The sequence below is a fragment of the Thamnophis elegans genome, chromosome 3 (genome assembly GCF_009769535.1).
Source record: "Thamnophis elegans isolate rThaEle1 chromosome 3, rThaEle1.pri, whole genome shotgun sequence".
Classification (NCBI taxonomy): domain Eukaryota; kingdom Metazoa; phylum Chordata; class Lepidosauria; order Squamata; family Colubridae; genus Thamnophis; species Thamnophis elegans.
The window spans coordinates 59409715-59422389 of NC_045543.1; the positions used below are offsets into that span (position 1 = coordinate 59409715).

Here is a 12675-nt window from a genome sequence, read left to right on the forward strand (position 1 = left end):
ATCCTCTCCTGGACTAAATCCTTCAGGTCAGGGGTTCCCAACCCGGGTTTAGAAGTTTCAAAATGATAGTGTATATGCATAAAGGTAAAGGTTCTCCTTGCACATATGTGCTAGTCGTTCCCGACTCTAGGGGGCATTCCTCATCTGTTTCAAAGCCAAAAGTGGTTCCTATTTTTCTACTTGCATTTTTACATACTTTCAAACTGCTAGTTTGGCAGAAGCTGGGACAAGTAATGGAAGCTCACTGTTACGCAGCAGTAGGGATTCCAACAGCCAAACTGCAAACTCAATGCCTTAGTCACTGAGCCACCGCGTCCCTTTGTATATGCATAATTATATGCATATAATTATTTACTTTTGTAAGGGGTGCGAGAATACATCAGAAGGATTCTAGGGGTGCAGGGTATAGAAAAGTCTGGGAACACCTGCTTTACATGGACTGAACCACCCCTACTAACCACTCCCAGCCAATGCTATTTGGAATTGATGGAATTGGTAGTCCACAAACTGGACGGCAAGGGGGTGGGGTGGAGAGAGAGGCTGGCACACTGTGTCCAAGATGCTGTTGTTGCCAGGAGGGCTTATTTGTTATGCCAAGACCGTCGTGGAGGTCACAGCCAGGCCAGAGCCAAAGGCCTCCAAACAGCTCCGGCGCAAGCGTGGATGGCTTGGCGAAGGGTCCCTCAAGAACGTCGGGGAAACGAGGCGCAGTCGGCGGGGGCGACAACGCGCGAAGGAAGCAGCGGCAGATTTCCCCCCCTCCGCCTATGGCCGCCAGTTCTCGGCCGAGGGCGGAGTCTCCCCGGGTGAAATTGCTCCGGGTGCCGCCGCCGCTACGTTGTATCTTCCGCGACTTTGAGGGAAGGAAGGCGGGGAGTCCTCTGCCCGCGGGAGGAGGCAGCTGGTGACGGCGTCCCCGTTGCAAAGCCACCGCCGAGGCCGCGTCCCTTCCGCCTTTTCCTCCCGCGGAGAAGCGGAGGCGGCTTTGCAGAGGCCGCGGCTCCCCCGCTGAGTTACCGAGCGGCCTCGGCGAAGCTTGCGGAGGGCTCCCCTTCGGCTCCGGCTCGCCCCTGCTCCGCCTCCACCATGTCTGTAGCTGGGGATGGCGGGGCGGGGACTCCCAAGGCGCTGCCTTCGTCCGGACCCAAATCCCTGCAGGACATCCCGCACCCGCTGGCCGCCTCCAGCAGCGAGGAGCTCAGCGTGGAACTGACGCCCAGCCCGGATTTGCAACTGCCCCGCAGCATCGCCGACAAGGTAGGGTGGCGAGGAGTCCCCCCCCCCCTTCCAGGGCCCTCCGGCTTGAGCTTACGGGAAGACGCGGCCGCTTTTCTTACATTTCGGGGAAACGAGGATCGCCCAGCGACCCAAACATGGACGGAGGGTGTGTGTTTGTGTTTGTTAGCTACTTCTCTCTTGAGCCAAAATGGTGGGGATCCTACTCTTGGCTGATCTGGTTCTCGTGACAGCCCCTTTGTCGGGTGGGGGAGCCAAGTTTCCGTGCAGATCGGTGGCCTTTTTATTCGCAGGGTCTGCAAGTTTAGAGGTCCTGCGAGAGCCATCATGCGTGGAAGGGCTGTGAAACGTCAGTATGTTATTCGTGTCGTGGGATTCATGGATCTTTGGCCGGTGGGACGCGGGGTGTATGGGTTGGTGCAGAGCTCAGTTTCGCCGTTAACAGTTTGCCCTGGTCTCATAAACGTGTGGAGTATAATTGTAAACATAGTGAGCGGTGAAGCAGTCTCTGTATCGGGCCCTTTGAGGAGCCAGTTCTGGTGACACTTAAAGGGTCACGTAAATTAGTGGCTTGCATTCATTTGTGATATCTCGCCTGTTTTCAAGGGCAGCCCTCTCCTAATAGCTTCAAGAAGAGGTGTCAATTGTATGGTTGACAGACAAAGATGTTTGGTGCACTAGTTTTAAACTGAAGTCAAATGAAGGTAGTAGCTGCTCATACCTTTTCCGCTTGACTTTACTATGTGCTACAGGGAGAATTGGGTCTTTGCCTCCTCTCCTCCTCCTTCCTTCCCCATAACATTTACAACTACTATGCTTCTTTCACTGAGTAGTTGTGATGGAGCAATGGACTTGTTGCCTTTGTCTGCAGCTGTTCCCCTTGCACTTTTCTGTAAAGTTTTGCTCAGAATCTTCTCTCATCAGTGAAAGTCCATGTGAGGATGATGTCACTGCATCTTTGTCAAAACAGGGAAGAGACCAACAGGACTGGCCGCAAATAGTAATCCGCTTTTTATTCCCCGGGTTGCTAGAGAAGGGAAGGTTGTAGGGATAACCATGTCTGCCTTTTTTCTCTCTGCCCCATTGGTAGACTGCAGTAATAGCTTGTGAATAGCTTGACCTAAAATATTAGAAAAGGAAAAGAGCATTGCACTGTCTAGTGTAATTTGTCTTTGGCTCCGTGTGTTGTGTGAATCCACCTCTTGCAGCTTTTAAACCATGGTTTATTTTTATTGAAATTTTTATGGCTGCCCATTTCACAGACTATGGGCAATGTGCAACAATCCAGTAAAACAATAAATATAAAACATTTATCTAAATTCATTATTAAAAAAAACATTTAAATCAATAAAAACAAAACTGAGCAAGAAAGAATAATAGATGGCAGAATATTAATAACAGTGGAGCTACCTCATGAGTTCACCCATCCCTTGGAGTCCCCAGGCCTGCTGGGATAACCAAGTCCTTACTTACATTTTTTAGATAATATAGACTGATGCTTTGCTAGCCACGTTCCTTCCCTTATCCGAGCTGATCTGAAACCATATTTAGCAACAGATATTACTCCTTTATAGATTGCCTGTGGAGCAGGATACCTACAACAACAAGTAATATGGTTAGAATTAAGGGCTAAGATTTACCATCATTCCTTCTCCTGAGGCTCTCCTGCTAACTGTAAGAATATGTATGATATTATGGCAAACTTTCTTGACCTAATTTTCACAGTTGTTGTCTGTTTCTTCAGAAATGATACGTGTATTGACTGATGTGTTTTATTATAAGTTTTTCCAAGCTGCTATTCAACATTTCGGTCTCCCAAAGTTAGTGATAATAAGAAAACAGCCTATAATTTCCAGCACAATAAACAAAACCACAATGCTATACATAAACAATTACTGTATTTTTCAGACTATAAGATGCATTCAAGTATAAGACGCACCAAGATTTTGAAAAGGTAAATTAAAAGAAGTTTTTGCAATCTGCAGGCCTCCCAAACCCTCTGCATGCCTCGTTTTTTGTAAAAAAAATGGGGCATGCAGAAAGTTTGGGAGGCCTGCAAAGTCCTCCTGGGGGCTGGGGGAGAGGGCAAAAATGAGCAAAAACATACCATTTTTTGCAAAAATTGGCCTTTTTTGCAAAAAACATGGCATGCATAGCACTGTTCCCTCTAAGGTGCGCGGCCGCACAGCCGCACACGTGGCAAGAAAACCCCGCGCAGCAGTTTCGAACGGCCGCGCAGTGATTTTTGCCAAAGCAAACGTGGGGAAGTCCTTTGCAGGCAGCTAGAACTGGCTGTCTGCAAAGGACCTCTGCAAACTTGTTTTGATGAGCACGGAGCGACTGACGGTAGTTTGTGCCGGCCGTGGCCGCTCAAACTAGCGTCAGTCGCTCCTATGTTCAGCAAAGCAAGCTCGGGAGGTCCTTTGTGGGCAGCTAATCCTAGCCGCTTGTGCCCGCGCTGCGGCTGAAGTAACCCCCCCAAAGCCCCTGCCACCACCAGAATATCTGCCTCCTCCTCTTCCTCCTCCTCCTCTAACAGCATTGGATTTGCCGCCCGATGCTGCAGCTGAGATGAAGCCGCCAAAGCTCCCATCAGCAGCACCCCTGCCTCCCCCTCCACGCGGAGCACCTGAGCTGGCCCACACATTATCCCTCCCCCTTCCTCCTCTGCTGTCCTTTTGAGGAGCCATGAGGCCACGGGAGTTAGTAGAAAGGCGACGGAGCGGGCGGGAGCAGGAAAAAAGGCCTCTTGGCTTCTGAAAAGCACGGTGGAAGTGGAGGCGGCAGCAGGGGTAACCCAGAGCCCAGAGGTGCTCCAAGCGGAGGGGGAGGCATCGCCGCCGCTGCCATGGGCGGGAGCTTTGGAGGCTTCACCTCGGCTGCAGTGCTGGGCAGCAAATGTGGTGGTCCTCTTGGAGGAGGAGGGGGAGGCGGCAGGAGTTATTCTGGTGGGGGGGCTCATCGGCATCTTCAGCGGCAGCCCTGCCCCCTGTGAAAAAACCCGAAGATGGAACAGATCCACGCAGATGATGTTGCCGCAAAAAATTCAGGTGCTCAGGCATGAAAATATGCCGCTCAAACACTATACTTTTCTGCTCACACTGAAAAAAAATTAGAGGGAACATTGATGCATAGGCTTTGGGAGGCTTGTAAAGTGCTCCTGGGGGTTGTGGGGTTGCAAAAATGAGCAAAAAATGGCCCGTTTCCCCCTCGGTTTTGCCCTCCCCAGGCCCCCTTTGCAGGCCTCCCAATCCCTCTCCACATCCATTTTTGCAAAGGGGGCGGGGTTTCAGGAGGCCAAAAATGCTGTATTCAGTGTATGAGACACACCCATATTTTCACCCTCTTTTGGGGGCGGGGGAAAGGTGCGTCTTATACTCCGAAAAATACGGTAATTTAAAAGGCCAGCTGTAATAAAATAAAACCGGACTGCAAAATGTAACCAGCCAAACATCTAATGAATGGCCTTAATTGTTCAGGCAGTATTGTCAATAGAGATCATATGTAGATTGATAAACTAATACTGCAACATTAGTGACTGTAACAAACAAACTGAATAAGAAATGGTTTTTGTTTCATGTTTTTGCTTTATAGCTTGGAAACTACAATTTAAAAACAAAACAAAAGATCCTTTCCAAATGAGTACATCCTTTAGTGCATCTTCAGACCTTAAGGTCTTAATTGAGGTTATTGTACAGACAAGATAATTACAGTAATCACACAGCAGATCCTGCATGTTTTTTGCTGAGGTATCAAATAAGTTTGGCATGTGAACAAGCAACAGGTTCACTTTCATTTTGTGAATGTGAAGCCAGAATTTGCCATTTCTCAAGAGCCAGCTATGCAACTTTTGCTATAAACTAGTGTGCCAAGCCTCTTATTCCCGAGGAAAGATTTTCTCCATAGATCTACCTTCCAAATGATCTGGATTACTCAGTTGTAAACTGTAAGTCTGTAGTGTTGCTATCGAGGGGCATAATTCAAAGTTCTCTTTTCAAGGAGCATTTGTTCAATATAACCACAGAATGCAGCTATACAGGTAGACCTGAAGTTTTAACCATTTGTTCAATCATGGTTTGAGGTTACAACACTGGTGGAAAAAAGTGACTTGTCATCTGTCCTTGAAGTTGCAACCATCGTACCACCCTCATGGTCATATGATCACAATTCGGGTGTTTGGCAACTGACTTAGTATTTACAATGGTTGCAGCATCCTTTGGCCTTGTGATCCTGGGTTGAAATCTTCCCAGCTGACCTTTGGCAAGCAAAGTCAGTAGGGAAAGCTGGATTGCATAATGAAAATGTGGTTCACAACAACTATGGTAAAAATGATAAATTCTGGTCACATGATGACATAATTAAGGGACACATTGCTTAGGGACCAAAATTCTAGTTTTGGCCTTATTCTCATCACTCAGTATCTGTAATCTTACTGGTCTGGAGGGCTATTTTAGCAAATGTTCAGCTCTATTTAGATAATGTTGTGATGTATAGACCAAGTATAGAAGATATTTCTTTGCTGGAGTGGGAGAAAGAGCATGGTGTAAATCTACCTTTGATGTTGGTCCCCCTATCAATGTTCCCTCTAATTTTTTTTCAGTATGAGCAGAAAAGTATAGTGTTTGAGCGGCATATTTTCATGCCTGAGCACCTGAATTTTTTTCACAGATGTCACCTAAGAAAACAACGAAATCAGTATTATTTGAAACTCAAAGTTATGTTTATTCAAGGTACCCGCTTAATTAAAAGTGTTATATAATATCAGTATCACTTAACAAAGCTCCTCCTTAGCAACCAAAATGTTGGCTCAGAAAGTCTGGCTTTTGAAGCATGCCAATCTTAAAGCTGTTGTTACAGCACCCTCGCACCCCTAACCTTTTAGAAAAAAAAACCAGGGGTCTTCAAACCTGACAGCTTTAAGACTTGTGGACTTCAACTCCCAGAATTCCTCCTCCAGTCATGTTGGCTCAGAAACTCTGGCAGTGAAGCATGCAAGTCTTAAAGCTGTCAAGTTACAAGATCCTTGCACCCATAACCCTTTAGGGAAAAAAAAACACAGGGATCTTCAAACCTGACAGCTTAAGACTCAACTCCCAGAATTCCTCCTCCAGTCATGTTGCGGCGACATCATCTGCGTGGATCTGCTCCATCTTTGGGTTTTTTCACAGGGGGCAGGGCTGCCGCTGAAGATGCTGATGAGCCCCCCCCACCAGAATAACTCCTGCCGCCTCCCCCTCCTCCTCCAAGAGGACCACCACATTTGCTGCCCAGCACTGCAGCCGAGGTGAAGCCTCCAAAGCTCCTGCAGGCGCCCCGCCCATGGCAGCGGCAGCGGTGCCTCCCGCTCCGCTTGGAGCACCTCAGCTGGGCTCTGGGTTACCCCTGCCGCCGCCTCCACCTCCGCCGTGCTTTTCAGAAGCCAAGAGGCCTTTTTTCCTGCTCCCGCCCCCTCCGTCGCCTTTCTACTAACTCCCGTGGCCTCATGGCTCCTCAAAAGGACAGCAGAGGAGGAAGGGGGAGGGATAATGTGTGGGCCAGCTCAGGTGCTCCGCGTGGAGGGGGAGGCAGGGGTGCTGCTGATGGGAGCTTTGGCGGCTTCATCTCAGCTGCAGCATCGGGCGGCAAATCCAATGCTGTTAGAGGAGGAGGAGGAGGAAGAGGAGGAGGCAGATATTCTGGTGGTGGCAGGGGCTTTGGGGGGGTTACTTCAGCCGCAGTGCCGGGCACAAGCGGCTAGGATTAGCCGCCCACAAAGGACCTCCCCGGGCTTGCTTTGCTGAACACAGGGGCGACTGATGCTAGTTTGAGCGGCCGCGGCCGGCACAAACTACCGTCAGACGCTCTGTGCTCATCAAACAAGTCTGCGGAGGTCCTTTGCGGACGGCCAGTTCTATCTGCCTGCAAAGGACTTCCCACGTTTGCTTTGGCAGAAATCACTGCGTGGCAGTTAGAAACTGCTCCGTGGGGTTTTCTTGCCACGTGCGCGGCCGCGCATCCGCGCACCTTAGAGGGAACAGTGCCCCCTATATCTTAAAAAATAACCATGGATGTTGGAGAGGCTAGTGTTTTAATCTGCCCTCAGGAATTTACCTATACAAGTAGTTCTTGCTTAGCAACCAGAATTGAGACCAGCAGTTTTCTCACTAAGTGCGGCGGTCATTAAGTGGAAAATCATGACTATGACAGGGACTTGATGTCATTTGTCATTCAGTTGTTAAGCAAAACATGTGACTGCAACTTGAGATTTTACTTTAAAGCATTCTCCAGTAACTGCTTTTTAAAAATCAGGATTGATAGCAAAACAGTTTTTGTTTATACTGTCATAACTGTGAATAATTGATAAATGAGATAATTAGTAAATGAGGACCACCTCTAATGTTTAAGACAAAAGTGGGAAACTAGATAATGTCAAACCAGTACTTAGTAGCTCCAACAAACATAAGGAATTTTTTAAAAATGTAGTCCTGGAAATCCATAGATTCCTCATCCTTTGTTTAGAAGTTGTAATTCCAAGAACCTTTAGATCAGATTTCCCCAGCGTAGAATGGAATGGAATGGGAATAAGGAATAGGAATAGGAGTAGAATAGGGAATAGAATACTTTACTTGGCCGAGTGTGGTTAGACACCCAAGGAATTTGTCTCCAGTACAAAAGCTCTCAGTGTACATGCAAAGCAACAGAATAATGATAATCATAATACCAATAGGAGAGGGAAGTAAGAAGGATAATGATAAATATTAATGCTACGGTCATACTGCTTGAGTAAATACACATAGAGATTAAATAGCACTGTGACAATTAGGTGCTGCTCAGCAGAATGATGGCCTGGGGGGGGGGGGAACTGTCCCTGTGTCTAATTGTTTTGGCCTTGTGGTGTCATCCTGAGGGGAGCTGAAATAATTTATGTCCAGTATGTGGGGGTTGCAGATATCTCTTCAGTCCTCCTTTTGACCCGTGCAATATACAGGTCTTCTATGGAAGGCAGTTTGGTTGCAATAATTCTTTCTGCAGTCTTAACTATCCCTTTGAGTCTGTTCTTGTCCTATTTGGTTGCTACACAAGCCAAACAGTTATATAGAAGTCAATATGACAAGCTCAATAATTCCTCTGTAAAACTGTATATAGTTCCTGGAACAGTCTGAACTTCCTGACTGATGCAGGAAGAACTTTTTTTTTGTGGTGCCCTTTAAATGATGATTCTAATGTTAAATGTTCAAGTCCTGGGAGATTATAGAACCCCACAATTTAAAGGACTCTACTGCTGATACTGTGCTGTTGAATATGGTAAGTGGTGGTAAAATAGAAGGGCTCTTCCTAAAATCCACTCTCAACTCTACGGATTTAAGCATATTGAGCTCCAGATTGTTACGGCTGCACCACAGGGCAAGTTGTTCAACCTCCCGTCTATATGATGATTTATCACCATGTCTAATGAGGCCAATGACTTATCATCTGCAAACTCGCCTCACAATTAATAGGTTGTGAATTCGATCCTAGGTAGAGGCAGATGTAGGATCTCCTGCTTGGGCAGGGGGTTGGACTAGATGATCCTTCCAACTGTGTTAATCTGTTAAAGTTCCATCTAGGTCCCATCTAGATTGGTTGAATAAGGGAATGCTTGATTTTTTTAAAAAATAGTTCACAGATTCTATTGCATCCACCTGCCTCAACATTGGAGCGTACTTACCAAGGCGATATCTCATCTGCTGCCAGAGTAAACATCAATAACTGCTTGGCTTTTACAGTCTGATAATGTAGGTTGCTTTATCCTTTTTAGCCAATATCAATATGGAGAAAATTAATTACAGTAACTGCAGTCTGATGCTGGATATTTTCCAGAGATAAATCTATATTTTAAGTCAACACAGATAACTTAATGATTTTTCTCTCCCTCTAAAATAAGTGTTGGTTTAGGTGATTACAGGCTTTCATTTACAGCTAATTTTGGAGAGGGAACTTGAAAGATTCAAAGTAGTGATAATACCTCAACGTTTTAGCAAGGTATTAAATATGACAGGATAACATGGAAACTATTAATTATTCTTGTCCTCTTTAGTTGTACATTTAAGACTGTTGAATTGTTTCAGTTCATCCATATTGAAAAGAGTAGAAATGACTACAAGAGAACTGAAATATTTTAGCTTATTCTTATAGCTACTGGTTTTCAACACCTCTTTAATCTTAAAATCTTTAATCTTTAATCTCTTTAATCTAGGTTCAGAAATTAAGGAGGGTTGAATATGGGAATTCTAAGGCCAAGGGTAGAATGGGAAGTTAAAAAATATTGCAAAGGAAAGCAGTGAGGAACATAGTTGCCAAGAAAATTGCCTGGTTATACTTAGTTATCAGACGTCAAGCTTAACGTGAGATCTTTACCTTCTGATAATGCTGAACCAATGCAGGAGCAGGGGTTCAAATTTAGTAAAATCCATAATCAAATACCAATGTAGAAAAGCAGAATATTTAGCTCATGCAGTGATGTGTAGAATATTTAGCTCATGCAGTGATGTGTAGAAATGTCTCAGATATTTGTCAAGTTGATATAAATACTTTTGAGGAAAATTGAAAGTTTCCATAATTTCAATAAAACATATGATACAATAATTTACACATAACATTATAAACATATTGCAAAGATTATATAAACATCTGTCCTGATTGACAAATTCATTTTGCATAAGCTGTCTTGCAGAGATAGAGAGAGGAAGTCTGGAATGCTGTTTTTTCCTTGAATGACTAATTTGGATCATTTGCAACTGTTGGGATGTTCTCTTGTGTCTCCAAGTTACCAACTTCTGCTTCTCCCACAAATACTCTGTTAAGATGATATTTTGCTAAGTTGTAGATATTGATGAGGTTTTATATAGCAGCTATGCAGTTTTTAGTTGCATGCAGTCTTTCTGTTTAAGGAAAGGCAGTGGCAGATTAATTGTGCTCTTTAGGCATTGGGTGTTAAAGCATAATTAAAGGTTAAGCAAAACTTAAAACAGATTGCATTGCATTTCATGAAAAAGTGAACTCTCTAGAACAGGGCTGGCAACCCTTTGGGTTCACAAATTCAGAAAACGTCTAACTTGACTCTGGTGGTGTGTCACCCCTCCTCCTTAATAAAAGAGAAATGATTCTTTACATATTCATTTAATTTGACAAACCTCTTGTTCACATGAATGCAAAAGTTTTTCACACAATCATTAGATAATGTGCTTATTTTGGAGACTGTGGTTGCAGATAACTTGTGCTCTTGCACCTTGAAGACAAATGCAAAGCATCACCCAGGCAGCATTTTGAAGACAACTGAATTATGTGACTGCCACATTTCCTATCACATTTGCAAGTTACCCTTTCATGTCACCACCAATCACAATTCTCAATATGACAGATTGCATGCTAATACAGATGGAGAGAATCCATTTTAAGCTGTGACTGGTCCAGGGTCACATATTTTTTGCATTTTTGTTCAGTATCTCAAAACAATTGTTGTCAGGTGTTGGTGAAGGGTGTGTCACTCAAAACTTTGTGGCATATCACCTTTGACACGTGTCATAGGTTCGCTGTCAGTACTCTAGAAACATTCAGCTTGGCATAGGGTTAGAGTTCATTGGTTTATTTATATACCTGTAGCACTGGCACAGAATTAGCAATGTTATCAAACAAAACTTGAACAAATAGGACTTCAGACAGGAACGTGGTGCTTGAAAATTCTGTGCCACCTCTTCTCCCGGAGAAGACCGAGTGGCTGTTGTGTTTCCCTCCCAATAATTCGGCTAGTGTTCCATCGCTCAGGCTGGGGGGTCAAATTTTATACCCCTCAGAGAGGGTTCGCAACTTGGGAGTCCTCCTGGATCCACAGCTGACTTTCGACCACCATCTGACGGCTGTGACCAGGGGGGCATTTGCCCAGGTTCGCCTGGTACGCCAGTTGCGACCCTACCTGAACCGGGAGGCCCTCACAACAGTCACTCGGGCCCTTGTGACCTCTAGGCTGGAATACTGCAATGTGCTCTACATGGGGCTGCCCTTGAAGAGCATCCGGCGAATTCAGGTAGTCCAGAAAGCGGCCGCGCGAGTGATTGTGGGTGCACCTCGGTTCGCCCACATAACACCTATCCTCCGCGAGCTGCGCTGGCTACCTGTTGATCTCCGGGTGCGCTTCAAGGTGCTACTTGTCACTCATAAAGCCCTTCATGGTAGTGGATCTGCGTACTTGAGAGACCGCCTCCTGCCAATTACCTCCTTGCGACCAATTAGATCGCATAGATTAGGCCTCCTCCGAGTTCCATCTGCCAGTCAGTGTCGACTGGCAACCACACGGAGGAGAGCCTTTTCAGTAGTAGCTCCGACCCTTTGGAACGATCTCCCCATGGAGATTCGTACCCTCACCACTGTCCAGACCTTCCGCACAGCCCTTAAGACCTGGCTAGCCCGTCAGGCCTGGGATAAAGATTATAATCTGTCCCCACCCGAATGATGAATGAATGTTGTATACTATTTTACTCTTATGTATTGTTTTGCGTTTATTGTCTTGTACCTTCCCTTCCCTATTTTATGTAAGCCGCCCTGAGTCCCCTCAGGGAAAAGGGCGCCTATAAATATTAATAAAATCTAAAATCTAAATCTATTCTTCATTCGGAGAGAAAGTTACCACCCCTGTTTTGTTCTTTCCCATCTTCTTGGAGGAAAAAGGAGAGTTGATCTAATTTCCCACTGGATTTTTTTTTTTGATTGCAACAAGGGACTAAGGTATTGTCTCTGGACATTCTCTTTGCAAAAGAGAAATATATGACTAAAGAAAATGATTTTGGCCAGAAGTGGAAAAACAACATTGCCCTTTTCTACTTCCGTGGAGGAAAAGAAGGCTGGCTTCTTTTCCATGAGCATAGGAAAAGTTATTTTTTGGAAGCACTGCCCAGTTGGGGAGGGGGGGTCCACATCTGTTGCATTTATGACATCTGCTTGAAGACAAAATCCATTGAGAGCAACCTGCCCTTTGATAATACATTCTAACAGTAGTTATTTAGCATAAAGCCTGAGGTTAGAGTGTGCAGGTAAAGACCAGAGGTGGGTTCCTACCGGTTCAGCTGAACCGGTAGTGGTTTGGCAGCCTGGGTTGCTGCAACCGGCAACAACCCAGGCTTGCCATGCCCCCGAACCAGTTCTCCTGGTGGCACCATAGGCACCATCATCTTATTTTTGCTTCTGCATATGCACAGAGCACTTTTATTGCACTGCACATGCGCACATCAAGCGTGCGGCACAGCCATGAGCAAACCGGCAGTAGTGATTGCCAGAACCCACCCCTGGGAAAGACCATCTCATATTTATGGTTGAGATATTTCTTGATATCTATGTGCCAAGCACAATGATGCTAAACCTTGTGTAATAACATAATGTGCTAATTACTGGTTAAATGGAATGATACAGGAAATAGACATTACATCT

The 12675-nt window shown here is 45.4% G+C and overlaps 1 protein-coding gene across 2 annotated transcripts in view; it reads left to right on the forward strand.

The window, feature by feature from the left end:
* Nucleotides 1–613: 613 nt before the first annotated feature.
* Nucleotides 614–12675, forward strand: part of SNX30 (sorting nexin family member 30) — a 43098-nt gene continuing 31036 nt past the window's right edge. Inside the window, exon 1 of one of the 2 annotated variants that reach the window (XM_032213109.1) lies at nucleotides 614–1257. In XM_032213109.1, coding sequence (XP_032069000.1) covers nucleotides 1087–1257 — 171 coding nt within the window. In that variant the 5' untranslated portion in view covers nucleotides 614–1086. The remainder of the gene's footprint in view (nucleotides 1258–12675) is intronic. The other variant, XM_032213108.1, reaches the window with a different exon arrangement.